This window comes from Halyomorpha halys, unplaced genomic scaffold (assembly GCF_000696795.3).
Source record: "Halyomorpha halys isolate HHAL.00 unplaced genomic scaffold, Hhal_1.1 Scaffold921.1, whole genome shotgun sequence".
Lineage (NCBI taxonomy): Eukaryota > Metazoa > Arthropoda > Insecta > Hemiptera > Pentatomidae > Halyomorpha > Halyomorpha halys.
Window position 1 is genome coordinate 4,757 of NW_027106140.1, and position 18,459 is coordinate 23,215.

The 18,459-nt window shown below is 28.4% G+C and overlaps 1 protein-coding gene across 2 annotated transcripts in view; it reads right to left on the reverse strand.

Moving 5' to 3' along the window:
* Positions 1–1,253: 1,253 nt before the first annotated feature.
* The window catches only part of LOC106687174 (uncharacterized), a 94,551-nt gene continuing 77,345 nt past the window's right edge, over positions 1,254–18,459 (reverse strand). Inside the window, exons 1-4 of one of the 2 annotated variants that reach the window (XM_014430907.2) lie at positions 12,337–12,365; positions 6,665–6,737; positions 3,233–3,872; positions 1,254–1,451 (exon numbers count right to left, since the gene is read on the reverse strand). In XM_014430907.2, the coding sequence (XP_014286393.1) occupies positions 1,337–1,451; positions 3,233–3,872; positions 6,665–6,737; positions 12,337–12,351 (843 nt within the window). In that variant the 5' untranslated portion in view covers positions 12,352–12,365 and the 3' untranslated portion in view covers positions 1,254–1,336. Of the gene's footprint in view, positions 1,452–3,232; positions 3,873–6,664; positions 6,738–12,336; positions 12,366–18,459 lie in introns of those variants that run through there. The other variant, XM_024362935.2, reaches the window with a different exon arrangement.

Below are 18,459 nucleotides of genomic sequence, written 5' to 3' on the forward strand. Positions count from 1 at the left end.
CTGGTTTCGAGATGTTCGATAAAAAGTAAATGCTTGAACTAACTTAATGAAATTAATTTGAACCTACGCATTACAAATATGCGTTTTGGCAAAAATATCAGGACAGTTAACAAAAGATTCTTGAAACATCAAAATACATACCTTTCATCCCAAATGTTAACACATTCGTACCAACTACAAAAGATTCATGATTAATTACAACAATAATTCCGGTATACGTATTTAAAGACTGAATAGAAGATGAATGAGGGATCAAATATTTAAATTTTAAATTATCCTTGAAGGAGTTGCCACTGGTTACTGCTTCCTCTTATTCCTGTGTATAACATCATAAAGTTATTTTTTATTTACAAGAGACAAATTACAAAAGACATTCCTAACTATATAAAATATTATAAAGAAAACAAAAAATATATTAAAATAATAATTCTTAATAAAAGATAAAGGTAAAGTCAATAAAAAAAAAGTGAATTTAAGGAAAAGATGAAGAGAATTTTAGAGTGACAATAACAGAATTGATAAACATAGAATTTAAAACAGGATGTCCTCAGCAGACAGTGAAAAACTATAAAACTAATAGCTTAAATTGCCATGTATACGATATTTATTTATCAATGATTCATTCATGAATAAGAGTTGTATACATGGCAATTTTAGCCATTAGTTTTAGCTATAGCTATTTTTGCCCATTTCTGCTGACTGAGCTTCAGTCATCGGGTTGTAGTTGGGTTTCCCAAGTTGTAGGTCACCGCTTCTTAACTGTAGGTAACTGGGTGTGGAAATTCATTTTTTGATGTAATCCTCTGTTGTCTCAATTTGTAATTCCTGATGCAATTTGCTGTTTCTTACAAACCAAGCAACATCCACGCAATTCTTACGACTTTATTTTGAAAAGATAATCTTTAAGTAGAACATCAAATTTAATGATTTTGTTGTTAAAATAATATTTTTATAAAAATAATTGAAATAAATTATCCTTTCTTCTTAATACTTTATCACAATATAAATTATTCTTAACGTAAGTAAGTACTTTTTTTGTTTTTTGTAATTTTGACCTTCCCAGATGTTCTCACATTTGACTTCAATGTACACCTTTCTTTCCACACTAAATCTATCCGAATATTTTGGTAAATAAAGAAATATAAAAAAAAAAACCCTAAAAAAATAACACAATCCACCTTATTTTAGGATAATTATAGGAAAAGGATGCTTTTAGGGATAAATTAAAATGCTCTAATGATTTCAATTCGATTTATTTATAAAAAAAGGACTATAATTAAAATCGCTATAACAAAACATAAATAGATGCGTCGAATTCGAAGTGATCAGAGAGCTGTTAGAAGTGACCATAGCTGCCATGCGCATGACCGCCTCCACTTCCGTATCCACTTGCGCGGCTTACGAGGTTGCTGTTGGAAAAACTGGTAGCAACTCCCCCGTGGCCTGAGTACCTGCAACAGATAAAACGGCTATTCTTTTCGGAAATGGTTCGATGCCGAAAAGGAATACTTCATTGTCCTAGTCACCGCAATCCCTCCGAAGGAATTCATGTTTTGTTTTGATTCATTTGTAAAATATTTTAACATATAATTTGAACTTGGAAAAAGTTTGAAACGGTGAAAAGTTATGGATAACTTTCAGATAGTTGAATATCTTCTTTAAAGCAGTGAAACAACTTCAATAATATTTATGTATTACCGTAACTCAAGTCCCCACTGGCTTTAAGCTATTTGTCGCAGTCTAGAGATATATTTCGGTTTGTTCAGTAAATAGAAAAAAGAAACATATATCAACTTAGTTTCTAGCAAGAATGAAACAAATGAAAGTTGTATTTTTTAATGCGTTCGGATGGGATATTGCGGTCTCGGCTTTTCCGAAAAGAATTAGTATCTAGAATACTTGATTTCGAAATTTCGCACATTTATAATACTCCCTCTCCCCTTACTATATATTCTATAAATGGATAAATGAAAGTAAAAAAACTAGTAGTCAAATATCAGTCGTATTTTTCAGAAAGGGTTTTAGTGAACATTATTTTAATTCACGTTAAAATAGACTTTATTTCTAATATCTATCACATCCAAGGGACCATTTATTCAACTTTTATTACTGTAATGGGAGGCATTTATTTAAAATGTATTTAAACATGGCGTATACTAGTAACAAATAAAAAAGGTAAATGATTTATATATTTAAAAAAATAATAATAATAAAAATAAAATAAATTACAGAAACCATTAATAACCATTAATTACACAGCAGCCAATTCGGTCATGACATATTTTATACGACAAAACTATAGGGACTATTTTATAAAATATACGACTCGAATTTATTTTATAATTCCTTTAACTCTTCTGCTATGTACTACCTCGTTTTTAACGATTATATCAATTTTTTAAATCTTGAATTTTAAAATATCCGATTTAAAATATGCAATCACGGCCATATTAAAACAATTGTGATGGAGAGGTATATTTAATTTGTTGTATGATGTAAGCAGTTATATAACAATCAATATTTTAAATAAAATACATATATTTCTTATTATGTTCCCCCACGATATGATTTTCTAATACAAATAAATATTTCTAAGGATAAGTAAAATCTACTCTAATACAAAAATATAATGAGCACGATATATACGAAATTATTCACTGAAGTAACCTAGATTTAATTAATACAATAATATTTTTAATTATTGGCAACATACAGAAGCTCTTAAGCACGTTCTGTTCATTGAAGACTATTCAACTAATAGGCTAGTTACTTGCAGCTGGTAATGGGGGTCAATCAGTGTTTGTAGTATCGATTCATTAAATAATTCTTTTGATATATATGAGATATATTATTTAATTTATTCCAGCTACGGTATCTATTAATACTTCAATATTAAATTAAATATAATTTAAGTGTTCTGTCCTAATTATTTTCCTGCTACCAAATGACAGCATTTACTTTTCAAATCAATTTTTACTTTTCTAGTGTGCCTTTATTAAACATATTTCTACGTGTGATAGCTTGATGTTATGGATAGGACGGATTCTTTAAATAATGTGACTCAAGAGAAACGTGTGGGCTTCAATAATATGAATGCATAGGAAACTATTGTGAAATATTTTTATATTATGCGTTAGGGTTAGAAGCATAAAAATTTAGTTATTATATAAAAATTTAGTACGCCAAAAACTACGAGTTAAAGCCTACATAACTATTGAGCTTGCTACGTTACCCTCCGAATGCTGCGTGACTAAGTCCTCCAAGTCCTCCGAGTCCTCCATGACCACCAAGTCCTCCATGGCCACCAAGTCCTCCGTGACCACCAAGTCCTTCGTGACTAACGTGTCCTCCATTACCACCACTAGCTCCTCCATGACCGCCGAGACCACCATGACCACCAAGACCTCCATGTCCACCTAAGCCTGAGCCATGACCAAAGCTGCTTCCATGGCCTCCATCGAAACCAGCATGTCCAAGATTGAAGCTTCCATGACTGACTGCAACACCGTGTCCTCCATTGCCACCGAATCCACCATGACCCGCTCCAATGCCGAATTCCCCGTGACTGAACCCAGCTCCGTATCCTCCATGACCGAATCCACCGCCGAAACCTCCGTGACCAAAGCCGTCACCGAAGCCTCCGTGTCCAACTCCTCCGAATCCTCCATCGTGACCACCGAATCCTCCATCGTGACTGAAGCCTCCGTAGCCTCCATGACCACCAAGAGATCCTAGTACGTGACCTCCTCCGAGACCGTAGCTACCATGGGCATCGCCAAAACCTCCATAGCCATAAGGTGAAGCATAACCGTGGGAGCCTCCATGATATGAGTGAGCGATGTCATAGGAAAATTTACCTTCTTCGGGTTTGGCTGAAATAAGGAAGAACTTTAAATATCTACAAAATATTTATATTTGATAAAGTGTTAATAATTTATATTTATGAAAATTCTAAAGTTAATTCATTCAGTTGTGATATCCGCATATAATTATGTTAACATACTTTAACTTGCTCAATCACACTTTCTCAGAAATTCTTATGCAGAGATTGAATATTGTATTGGATTTCATGATTTAAGAAGAGAACTTTCTTTTTTTTCGATCCTATATTTTTTTAAATTTAATTTATTATTCTGTAATATAAGACATTATTAAGAAATACATCCAATATTTACTGGAATTGTAAGTCAGTAAGTAAAAACAAAAAATAAATGAATCTACTTAATGATTTTGTTTCTTTAGAAATATTTAAAATATTAAAAGAAAAAAAAAAGAAGTGTTTATGAAGTTAGAAGGATCCATAATTGTGTATCGTTGCAGAATCGTCCACTTCATAGGGATATGAGTCAATTCCGCGCCAACGGACTGCGGCATTAATCCGCTACGGTTTGTTGACCATGTACAAACACGACAGCGGCGTCCGATATTCCGTCTGTGTTATTGCTTTACCTAGAATTCAAAGATATGAATTTTTGCTCACAATAAGAAAGTAGTTAATTAGTAGTGTTAGAGTGTTTCTGTTCTGTTTATTATTAAAAAAGTTATTCGTAGTTAATTACATCCTGAAACTGATGGATTTCTGGTTATGGTTCGTTGTTGTAAATCAGAAATATCTCGTTGCTTCTACCCGAGGAAGTAGTTTGCTGTTATGTAAACTAACTGTTTTGTTTCTTGTATCAATGACAGTTTGTAAAAGTAACGGAAAGGTGTTTCAATTAACAAAAAAAACAAAACCTATTATGAGGTAACGTCTATTTCCGTCACCAGGATCTAGTGTTTGTCTGTCTCAAGAATTTAGATGATAGTGAGTTAAGGTTCATGTAATAAATTCTATATTTATTAATTGTATTATTCACACTAACTCTATTTTATTTATTATTATTCTTTTTTTCTTTATTTATCTTTTTTTTCAAATTAACCTGTTTTTTTAACCATTAGAGGACAATTGTTGGGTCTACGAATGCCATTATTTTTGTTATTAATTTTACTTTTCTCTTTTAATTAAAATCATTATTTTCATCTATTTATTTTATCTTATTTTCTTTTAATTATAACGTTGTATATAGTTAGGGATATCTTTTATACCAGCTTATATCACCCCTCATAATCAATTAAAAAAATAAAATGTAACGGTTTTATCAACAATGTAAGGCCCACCAGGCCGATCTGGTATTAAATAAATAAATAATAAAAAAAAGATTGTCGAAAAATTGAACAATTATAATATAATATAAAAAGAACAAATTGTTTTCACGATGATGTCACAATACTTTTTTTTTAATTTTTAATGTTTTTTGTTTATTGTGTTGAAGAAAGTCTTAACAGAAAAGTTGTGTTGAAAATAGCTAAATGTGACATCTTGTTATCATAATTAAATACTAGGTGTATGATTAAAGAACTTCATGCTTATTTTAAATATTGAAGTAATTAATTTTTCTGTACCATGTAATTATTGCACTCATTTTTTATAGCATTTATTACGCCTTGATTTTTTATTTGTTAATAAATCTTGTTTTAATAATGTACTATATCATGTATGGTTACGATTTATGAAAGAAGGTATATTTAAGGATTGTTTTATTTATATATAAGACACTCTTATATTTTAGTCGATAAAATTAAATACCAAAAAAAAATAATTATAATATATGTAAAATATATGTGACAACTGTATTCAAGTGATTAATTCGACTTATGCCTTTAATCAGATTATATAAAAATGAAATTGGTTCGAAAATATCAACATATCTATAAAGTCATTAATTAAATTAATTTTATTTATTTATTTTTTTAAATGAACATAACGGTTTTTTTCGTATGTGAAGATGGTCCATGTTCGATTTCTTTTAATCTATAAAAAATTATATTTACCGATTTTTTAAAGAAACTTAAAAAAAATTAAAAATACATAAGTTTCGTAAATTTTAAATTAGAAAATTATATATAGAACAGTGCCTCGTTTAATAGGCATTGAAGATTATTGGTACCGTATTATCAATACGATTTTCTTTATTTATAATATTTTCATTTTCGTGAGACTGGTTATAAAAATAAATTTTATATCATTTAAGTCTTAAAGCAATCCATATTTCTTAATAAGTCCAACGTTTTGGTGATTTCGGCCCTCTAGGACAATCTTAAATACAAATTTAGAATCACATAAATTTACACTTTATTGTAAACTTATGTAAACTTTTAAAAAGTTCAAGTCAATAATATCGTCCAAAATAAACCCTATTTTGTCAGTTCTTAAAAATTATATCTTTTTCTTGACCAACGATCGTGCAGGTGTTAGAAAAAAAAAATAACCACCAGGTTTTTCTCAAAAGGTATGGTAGTAGACACTCCAGGTCTTTTTTAACAAGACCACTCCTACTTTTGATGTCTCACTCTATATCTTTTTTTTTTTTTGGATTGTGATAAATAAATGTATCGATATCTATATCTCTACTATTTTTGAATGATGACATATCTGACAAAAAAGTCGACCACAGACAACGATACAATCTAAAGAATACATTAAATAAAAAATAAATTAATTTTTCTCAGATATGCCAATATTTAAGAAAAACAGCAACATTTAGTTGATAAATCCATTTTTTTAATTAAATATTTAATAATAATTATTGTTAATTATACCTGAAGATTGCTCATCATAACTTACCTACTGCTGTATGACTGGATCCGGTGCCACCCGCACTCACTAAAGCTATACTGCAAGCAGCAGCTAAAATAAACTGAAAAAATAAAAAATTAGTAATACAATGTGATAACACAAAATACTCATCTTAAATATATGATTTCATATGTCTTATTATGATATGGTGAATTCATATGTATTTCCATTGTCTTCAATACGTACAAAATCCCCTTCGTTACTGTTCCAAAATAAAATATATTTGTTATTCCAATTAATAATATTAAAATAATTATGATTGAAGCTTTTTTATTTTTTTTTTAATATAAGGACTACAAATGCTTTACATTCAGTCGTGATAAATCGTGGTCAGAACGGATTGTGAAATAAACCCCTGCTGAAATCACGAGAGATCAAGAATTTGTTTACGTGTTTGATTCAATTGAAGCTAATGGGACCATTCCTCTTACCTGAATAGCGTAATTAATGGTTCGAGGAGCTTTGAATGCACACGAGGAAGCGCTCGCCACATGTGGGCATTTCGTGTAGTCATTTAGAGCCTATTCGGCTTCTACGAGGCTCGAAGTGAAAATTTCCGTTTTAGAAAATTACAAATTACTTGCTCTATAAGGTATATGAGGGCTTGTAAATATATAAAATATTTAATCAACTTTATTAAGCCTCTTTAATCTTTAAGTGAGGTACTTGAAATCAAATCGTCATTAAAGAAAATAAAAAATGAGGAAAATAATATCTAAAAAATGAATTTTTCTACAATCACATAATTTTTACATATACCAGGAATTAAAGAAAAATATACCCACATTTACCTATTTAGCACTTTTAATTTCATTTCTAAGGGGAAGATTTAAACAAAAATAAACACCCTTTAAACAAAAATAATTATAAGAATGCTTTTTTCCGATGGGAAAATATTTTCTACTACAAATTTAAGAAAATACAATATAGTAATCCTATAACTCTGAGATTATTTGGTTACTAATTTGGTTTATCTAAAAGTATAGGTAATTGTTTCATAAATCAATTGTGAGGAAAGCTTTTATGAAAATAATAAGTATACTTTGATTTTGAGAGAAACATCTGTAAAACCAAACTTCACTCCTATAATCTAATGAAAATATGACATAAAATATTTTACTTCTTAGACAAAGACGTAAAATAAATAATACATCACTTCGCATTGTTTTGAACTATATAAAGCATTAAAGTAATATATTAAATGTAATATATTTATATCAGTATCGGTATTGTAAAAATCATTTCTATACTAGTTATCTATAATATTATCTGTGTTATGATAACATGTGATTTTTTTTACTTAAATGAGATTTAACACAAATAGTGAAGACTCAAACTATTAATTAAAATAATAAAATTCTCTACAAGCCATTATAAAAAGTTCTTTTCTGTTAATATTTTCTTCACAATCGTTTATATTTAACAAAAATATTTTATTTATAGTTATCGTTTGAAAATGATCATGGCTGCTTCTGTGTTTATTCCTATTTGTTGTTTTGTTGGATCATACTCTTTGGCGAAAAAAAGCGGGAACTTAGAAGACTATCACATATGCAGAGCTATTTGCATTTAATCATTTATAGTAATAAAAAAAGTTCCCATTAAATAGTCATTTTTATATAAATTTTCACACACTTTAAATAATTAAAATTTTCAGCAAGTGTTAGATATCGTCTACATGCCTACATTATCAAGATGAGCAAGTGTCTGGTTCAGTCAGAGAAATTTATTTTGACATTCCTATCCAGGACTCAGTTGGATGTTTTAAGCCAAAACAAAGTTCCAAAAATTTCGCATCCAAATTTCTTCGTCTATGAATGTGTGCTCAGCTATGAGTTGATATTTAACGATTTGAATTAGAAGTGTGAATAATAAAATAGATCTTTTTTTATTTTTTTTAGAAATACTCTTAACTCTCTTACTGTTACTTTTTTAACATTTTAAGTAACACCTCATATTATATAATATGCATATGACATTCGTTTGTTGAGTGTTTCGTTATAATGTCTCGGGTGTTCACTGGCCTTTCGCTATTATCGTTTATCCACACTCGGTACATCGGGCACCGTATTGTTCAACTGACCTTTTTTTTATTATATATTTCTTATCTTGTTTACGCGTTTATAGCTAGTTTGGAGCTTAGCATAAAAATGTAAGTGTGTAAAAGAAGCGATGTTTCGGTTGGTTGGACTGTGGCGCCTGATTTCTTTTTTATTATTTTTTTTTGTACAATTTGCCGAAATATTTTTGAAAAAATCAAAATACAAAAAAGAACCACCAAAATGTAAAAAAAAAAATATTCACATACACTGTTTTGAAAACTTATTGTTCGTATTCGCGTTAATATCATATATTAAATATAAAATATAAATGTATTTTATATTTTATCGATACGTAAATTATTATATATCTTTTTTAAACAATTTTAGAACATAAAAGTGAAGTAAAAAGAAGTACCATAAGAAAAACCATAGCAATAATAAAACACTAAAATAAGATAATCGTCAGTAGCAGTAATTGTTTTAGTAATACAGAAAATAACTACAGAGACTTTATTAGAAAACGACTTTACCGAATTTAATATTAAATCATAAAAATAATTCATCCTAAAAGTTTTATGATGAATAAAAACTGATTTATTGATATATCCTCATTTGCATATTTGTAAACCTATAAAAATGATTATTGTTATAGCTCATACATGGATCAGTACAAAGGATTATTTATATTTTATTCGCTTAGAAAGATTTTGTAAAATATTACATTAGCCTATATCCTCTCTCTTCACCCACCTAGTCGTTTTTTCCTTCCTTTTTCCATTTTTCATCATCACGCCCACACATCGCATTAGGATGTTATTTATCATACTATGATTAGTGACTAAATATTTTCACAATTTTTTTTAATTTAACTATTTTAAGAAAACCCTCTAGGTACAGTCCAGGGGTGCACTAAATATATTTATTTTTTTTTAGGAACTAAGTAATTAAGACACAATGTTGATTTATTTATTATTATATTACTTATTTATATAGGATAAGTTTAAAAATTTTCCTAATAAAAATCTTCTGCGGAATATTTTTGAAGGTCTTCCATTAAAGCAATTATTGGTATCAACATTATAGATTTTTTTTCAAATTAAATTTTTTGTCTCTAGTGCTCCTTTTTCAACAGCATCCTTTGAAAAAATAGTATTAGTGTCCTCAGCTGGTTAAGATAACTTCAACTAACGTGGCTTTATTGTTTTTGAAAATAAATGTACATAATATGTCCTTTGAAATGTTGTTCATCTATTATTATATATTAAATTGATGAACTAATCATACCATCTTGAATTTCATGAAATTTAGACCGTATGGAACAACTATTTAGCTAAAAATGAAACTTCTAACTTTTCTACAACGAAAAATTCCTGTCTGTCGGTCTGTAGTCAAAATCTCTGAATAAACGCCTGACCCAATGCTGATCAATATTTTTTTTAATAATTCGAATTGACACATATTTAGTCCTGTATAGATTTTATCAGTTTATGTCAACTTTTCATTATGCATAAAATAATTTAAAAAATAATTTATAAAGGCTTTTGCGTCAGGTTCTAACATTTAAATTTATTTTTAATATTACTGAGCCCATTATTTCTTTAAAAATTCATGAGTTATAAAAATATATATGTGTGCTTGAGTGTGTCTGTAAATTCTTTTGCGTTAGATTGCAACATTAAGATTTATTTCTAATATCAGTTGGCAACCAACATTATTTACTTTAATGGGGTTGATCCTGTTGACAATTGATTATTCCATAAAATTATAAAAAACCTTCATAAAGTATTTGTCTGCAAACACAGCAACAGTCCTTTCGAATTACGATTCCACGCTTTTATAAATTACACATAATTACGTATGAAAATTCAACTTAATTTGAAATGGGTTACATCATCTTCCTTGTTTTCTCCCGGTTTTCTGGCTTTGATATCATTGATAATCTGTGATATGAATCGGTTGGTAATCAGTATGTAATATATTTAAAAATATGTATATATATTTTTGGTGTGTATGAAAGTATTTTATTATGTTTATTTAATTTTGAACATTATTTTATTAGAGATTTCAATAATTTAAAAACAAATTTTAATGCTGTTTAAATTCCATTGATATATTCAATAATATTAATAATGTTTATAGGAATTAGTATCCAAAAACTCTAGAAGGTTTTTCATAAACCAGGATCGATTCATGTTGATGAATTCACTTTTAAGGCAAAAGGAGTTTTGTACCAACCCACCGAGCTGTCCCCTGTGTGATGATAGATACTATGCAAAGTATGAAAAAAACTCGTACAGAAATTTCACAAAAGAAAAAAAAAAGAGATGAGAGCCTTATCCTAATAAAAAAAGTTTGTTAATAAACATTTTTTTTATGTATTCAAGTTGATAAAACCTAATTGTGAGATCAAAGAAAAAAGTTTTGCTAAAAAATTAATTTAGTACTAACTTAATTTAGAACTTAATATAAAATCATGATAATTATTTATTCTATCATTTTTCAATTCATCATTTATTCTAAACGTTAATATAAGTTAGAACTTAATATAAACGCATGAGAATAGTTAAGAATAATCTTAATAAGAGAAATCAATATATTTTTATTCCTATCCAGAGAAAAATTTCAATTTTAAAGTCTTCATGAATGTATTGCAATTATTTTTTAATGTTGAATACTGCTAGCAATGTACCAAACATATTTAACCATATATCCTGTATTTGAAGAGAAAATTAAAAATCTCTGTTTTAAAAAAATGTATTAAACTAATTTACTATGACATTGTGGTATTATTTTATTTTATTTTTTAATAATAAGTTCAATAATAAATGCATAATATATTCAACAAATAATATGACGATATATCTTTTTTTTTCCTTTAAAAATTACATCTAAATTTTAGAGGTTCGGATAGACTTGCCTATCATCTAAAAATTAAACCTAGTATCTGGTGTGGATGATAACTCTGATAAAATTTTTGTATGTCATAATAACTAGCAAATTTTTTTAAAGACATTTGTTTATGATTTTCAAGAACAAGAAAATATAAAAAAAAATTAGAGGAATTTAGTTAAAATTTAAAAATTAATTTATTATAAATATTTCAACTAAAATTATTCGATTAATAAAATAATGAAAATTCTTAAACAGGATTATACTACAATTCTTTTTAGATCTAGATTGTAAAATATAAAAAGATTCACTGTACAGATTGAGGCTATTGTAAGGAAAGAAAATTTTGAATAACGCCAATTTTTAGCAATATTAAAAGTTGACTGTAATATAAACAATTATTTACCTATTACCACTATAATTACTGATAAAATAAAAATGTAATTCAAAAATGCTTGCAAATTTTTAAATCCGTATCTTCACCAATTATTAAATAGAATATTTTAAAACTGATAATAAAATTCTTCATAGATTCCTTTCGGTAAATGTTAATTTTAACACAAAGAATTAATTAGTTAAATCCTATAACATGGAATTTCCAAAAATGGTTAAAAATTTCTTGTATGTTTTATATATTTTTAGGCCTATATTCTATAACTTCTTTACATAAACGTATGTATTTATTTACATGAGTCCTAATTATATTACTGTGTTATTTTATTTACTAACCTGAGTGAATGCCATGCTGGGAAGGTATGTTGCCGAATAGACGAAGCGGTCTAATCTTATATAGTACTGACCAAGGCCCACCTCTCCCCAACCCCCACCCGTTCTACAGAGCAACCCAACAAAATATTTCGAAATTATAAACAGACATTGTGGATCTGTAATTACCTTACTTACGCACATGAACTGGAACTACAAACAAAAAGTGGGGGGAAAATACAAAAGACTATAGAGGTATATTTTAAAAGAATGAAAAAAAAAATCTCATGGTTCCATCGAAGATTATTTTTGGATATTTTTTTTGGTTTTGAAACATGTAAACAGTGAAATATCCTTTAAAATGATATAATCAATTCGAATCTCAAAGTAATTACACTATTAATTAATCAAGTTACTGATTAATTTAAAACCTATATTAAACTCGTGTAAAATTAATTAATAAAATACGTTGATTTTATTGTACTCAATAAAGACGATTTTTTGTTTAAGAAAAAAACGAGATCACAATATGTTTTACGACCGTCATGAGTTCAAAAAAATTATTGTTAAGAATCTTGTTTTAGACCTGTAAATTTCTTATGGGCTAGTATATAAAAAAATATATATGTTACCCCTACAATCCAATACTTAAGGAACTACTGTTTCTTCAACAACGGTTGTGCAATGAGGGAAAAAAAATGCTCAAAAAATATATCTAGGAAAAGAGAGAATGAAATTTAATATTGTGTTTTATTTCAGCGACACGAACTCATTGTTAAATAAAATAATCCAATTAAAATTTAATTACTTAAACTAAACTTATCTTTTAAAATTCATCGATTTTACTTTATCTACTAGCTGATGTAGAGGCAATTCAGTATTACATTAAATAAAAAAAAATATAAATATATTTTGGAGTTTTATCCATTTTGGGGTAGCCTGGTTACCAAAAGAAAAATTTAGAAAATTGGTTTCATTGTTATTATCATCCAAAAAATTGAATCCAGAATTATCATCAACATTGACAACTTTCAGCGATTGCAGAAACTGTCGCAGCCATAGTGAAATTGTTTGATAGTTGCAGTCATGTAACTATCTCATGGACTTCGTGTGATTGATGATAGTGCATGTAATGTCAGTGACGGTACTCTCAAATTAACTACCACGTGTCTACTGTCAGTGAACTGCTGCACCATATCAACCAATTATTTCAGAACAAAAAATTAATTCTGTTCAAAGTTTCTAGCCTTAAAAACGATAGTGTTGATTGGGCGGTATTTGTAGTCCTCATTTTTCATCTGTCAAGAGGTTTAGATTTGGTTTACTGGCACTGTGTAGACAGGAAATCCCTTCACTGCTCTATCGTATCTTTTGCGTCGCTTTACTACCACAGTAGAATACTGTCACCGTGCTAACGAGCTTTATTATAGTGTTTACATAGCACACAAATCTACTTTAACCATTTCATTTAATATGCTGGTAAAAGTGTTATGACTATATAAACATACTTTGACACTTGAAGTAAAAGAGTCTAAGATATACTATATAAATTTAAATAACCATGTTATGCTTACAGGCTAGAAGAAAAGACAATTATAAATTGTTGAAAGAAAGTAGAATTAATTTTAACAAAAAAATATATATATATAAATAACTAATATATGTATGTAATAATACATAATATTGAAATGGAATAACACAATTCTCAAATCTAGTACATAGTTCACCCTATTCCACTCTATGATAAATAAATGACTTTTATAAAGTCCTTTTCCTTGAATAAAGGAGGTTTCAGTTTTTCCTGCAGAATTTTCGGAAGAATAAATTTATAAGCGCAATACGGAAGCGAGTCCCCTCTGTACTTATCGCACTGAGCTTGATCCCTTTTCTTATGGAGAGTAGGGGATTGCATTTAGCTATTCCTCCGGGATATCCCCTTCTTCAGATAGGTCAAGAAGTTCTTGAGGATATCTCCTCCATACTTTAGGGCTTCCAATGTTATGCTATCCACGACTTCCGGCTTATTGATCTTTGCTTCTTAAAGTATTTCTATCTTCCAGTCTTCATATGTTACCTACTTGTGTTGTACATCAGTCTATTATAGTTTATTTTATTTCACGTTATTTCCATTTTCCCGTTACATTTTAATGAATATAACGCTAACCTTCTCAAAGATATTCAAGATTGTTTACGGTTCAAGACCATTGCATCATTTTTTTGTCTTTATACAATATCTTGAAATTAAAGTCAGGAAATAATATCTGCTGACCTTGTGTCGTAACGTCCATAAGCATAACGATCCCGCTGTTTCTCTACTTAATTAATCTGCTTTGGCTTAGTAGAGAATTATTAATAACAACTTTAACAACAAGATTTTCAGCCAATGAGACCAAACAAAATTTACGTCTCCGATTATTTATATATTTTTTTATCAGTTTTAATTTATATTATACATAAAACAATTAAGACAATATTAAATACTAAAACTTCTTCTTTGCCCATAAGCGTAAAAATAAATGTATTAGTGATGCTTAATTGTGTCAAGACGCCAGTCTATAAAGAAAGCTGCAATTAACATTCAATTAAAATACAAGAAAAGTAACATGGTTCACTTTTGAGCAATAATGAACATCATAAAGAATTATAATAATTTTACAATAAAGTAATATATCACCAGTTAATCATATATTCAATTGAATTAATAAAAACGTTTTTATCATTTTTTTATTATTCTAAAACACTGCGTTATGCCCTCCCCCCTTGGAGTTTTTTTAAACTACTGCGTCATTTTTAAATTAATCATATCATATATTCATATTATACTTGTACATCATTTGAAAATATTGAGATAAAAATTTGGTCAGATTTGCTTGAGTGTGACTTTCCTTTAGTTTTTAAAAAGTTGTTTACTTTTTAAAATAGTAAAATGTTCTTATTTCAATTATTGAGATACTTAGAACTACCGACTAGACCTGTGTTGTATATTATTTATCTAAAATTCATAAATTAATGATTTACAAAAACATACTTCAAAGTTGCGGGAGTTGATTGATAAAACAATGGACAACAAACTTCAAGGATCCGGGTTCGAATCCGGCTTTGGCAAATAATTATCATCGGTTACCTGTAGCCGTTTAGTCAGCCCTGTGGATTCGGGAGCCCTCACAGGTCCACCCAGCCAAATAAATTTTATCACCTTAAGTAAAACTCTACCTGTCAAGCGTGATTCTGGCTAAATCACCTTCTTGCACAACCATTGGTCTAGTAACAGTACTTCCTTATAAAGTATTGCACCCTCGTAGTGGTGTAAAGAAGTATTACTTATATTAACATCTTACTTTATTATTTAAAAAAAAAACTGTTTCATTATTCTGAACATTAATTTGCAAAAAAAAATGACATTTTTTAAACTTTATGCGATGATAAAACGTCAAAAGGGTCTGCCCCCACTACTAAGAACTGTTGTGTTACTTTCTTCTTGCAACAGTAAGATTTTTTCAGAAAGAAATTGTTCCATTGATTCAAATAAATAACCATTTTATTAAGAGCTCTTCATTTCTTCAATAACTTAATTTTTAAAAAATAAGTTTTTTTTCGAGTTAATCATTTTGTTTGTCATGAAACACTAGCGTTACTGGATGAAATAACTTTCTTCAATATTTTGGTATTTTTCTTTAGGAGCTTCGTGGCTCTGCTCAGTACCAATGACAAATTTATGATACTTATTTTATTTTTTTAAATAATTTATTTATTGTTATATACAACTGTATACATACATTTTGAACTGTAAGGATTGGATTCGGGAGGAATTCGATGGTTTAGTGTTGCCCCATAGCTCAACTCCGTATGTCCAGATAGGGATACTTCGAATTAAGCTTTAGTCGAGTTAGAAAAAAAATGTGTATACACGCATAAAACGATATCTTGGTAGTCTTCGGTTTATCTACAAAGTATTTTACATATTGCATGCTCAGTTTAATTAGCTTTATTTGTCATTTTAATTACATTGGATATAGAAATCAATTATTTTTATTTACAAGGGGCGTAATTTAAATTCAAGCAAAGGTTCACTAAGCAGATCCAAAAGAAATTAAAACGAAAACAGCTTGTATGCTGCAGGAGCAACTTCCAATAATAATAATAATAATCTTTATTTATTCTGGGATTGATCCCTATATTACAGAATAATGTACAGGCGTCAAAATTAGGCTTCAGAGCATTAGAGTGAAATACAAAATAAGAATGAAATATTAAAACGTCATAAAATATAATAAAATAATGAATTTAAAAAGATAAAAATGAACAACAATAATTAACAGAATATATAAAATAAGAATAGAATAAATAAAGTAAAACCATATGTCGTATCATAAAAAATAAGATGACAAACACTTCTGATAATAAGCAATAGAAAAAAAATCAAATATAATTAATCTAAAACTAATAAATGGAAAGGTACAATTTTAGCTAATGTACATATTTATAAGAATAACGAAAAATCTGAGACATTACATTAAGCATGTCCATTCGAATTGCTTTGATGAAATACTCTTTAGCTTCAATTTTCTAAATATATTTTAATGAATACAGAATAAGTGGTCCATAACATCAATATTAAGTTTAGAACGAACTTTTTGTTTTTTACATGAGAATAATGTTCCATAATATTGTAGATAAATAAATCTAAAATGATTATTAATGTGGATTAACGCTCATAACAAAAACTAGGCCGTTCCTATATAGCGTGAAAATAACTGTAGAAGTAGCCATTAAAATTGTGTAAATTCTGCGCGCGACGATTTGCACGCATGAGGGGACACAGCGGAAAGGCGTTCACTTATGCCAGCCCGCACGTCCTAGTAGTTCTGAGGGTCTTCTTTCACAGACTTCATACGTGACTTAATATTTTAAAGTTTTTTTTATTAAAATGGAATACTTTTATTAAGAAAATATTATGAAAATAAAAGAATACGGGGTTACCATAGTAAATTGCGCATGTGCAAACAAATAAAATTTGCCTTAATCTCATAGGTAGTTGTGAATAACGTTTCTCATGACTTTAACCAAATTCTCACTCTATTTTTCTCCATAAGGATATTAGAAATTTTTCATTCTAGACTCTTATTTTTGTATAGTCACTATCGTATTTATATATGTAATATTTTTATTATAATAATATATTTGTTAATAATTATAAAAGTTAAGAAAGTTTGAATTTTCTATATACACGTATATCCTAAGAGTGGGTGAGTTAGACACTTTTTTGAGTTCGAAAAATTATTTCTGGATAAAAAACTTACATGTTCATATTAAAAAAAACAAACTGGTACACATCCCAATTTTATCTCACTAAGTTTAATTAATTCAATCAATAAACATTGCAGGAGCGTGGTAAGGTACAATGCTACTAATTCCTATGGTACCCGGGTTCGAACCAGGCTGGGCAGAATTTTTTTTTGTTGAAAAGTAACTGTGAGTCAACCCTGTGGATTCTGGAATCGGTAAAAATCTGGCGGTCGAGCGTGATTCTGACGAAATCACCTCCTTGCACAACCATTGGTCTAGTAACAATACCTCCTTACAAAGTACTGAACCCATGGCCCTTCATGGATTGTAGCGGTACAGATTTTTAATTTAATTTCAATAAACATTGCAATAAAAATGTAAACAAAAACAATTTATTGAATTTCTCCAATTTTACAGAAAATTGATATTAAATAGAAAAGATTTAGATTCCAGAAAAAGACATATTTTATTTTATGACCTTTAGCAGTAAATATTCATGTCATTATCCTTTGTCAGTTGCATAACAAAAGTTATGCAAAATATTAAATAGCTTATATCAGTTTTAATAAGAAATATTTTTTTTCTTTTAAATAGTGCTCCTTCTCAAATAATATGTTACTATAATGATTTAAAAAATACAATTTACACAAATGTTTTTAATTTTAGTTGAAAAGAGATGGAGAAAATGTTTCATATCTTGTTTTGATGAAACAAAAATTATACTTTGTAAAGTAATTTTTATTTTTTTTACTTCCACATGTACTTTCTTTTAGATATTTAGATTTCTTCGACATATTGAGAATAATTATATAACCATCTATATTGATAAATCAATATATGTTTTTACATCAGTTTATCTGA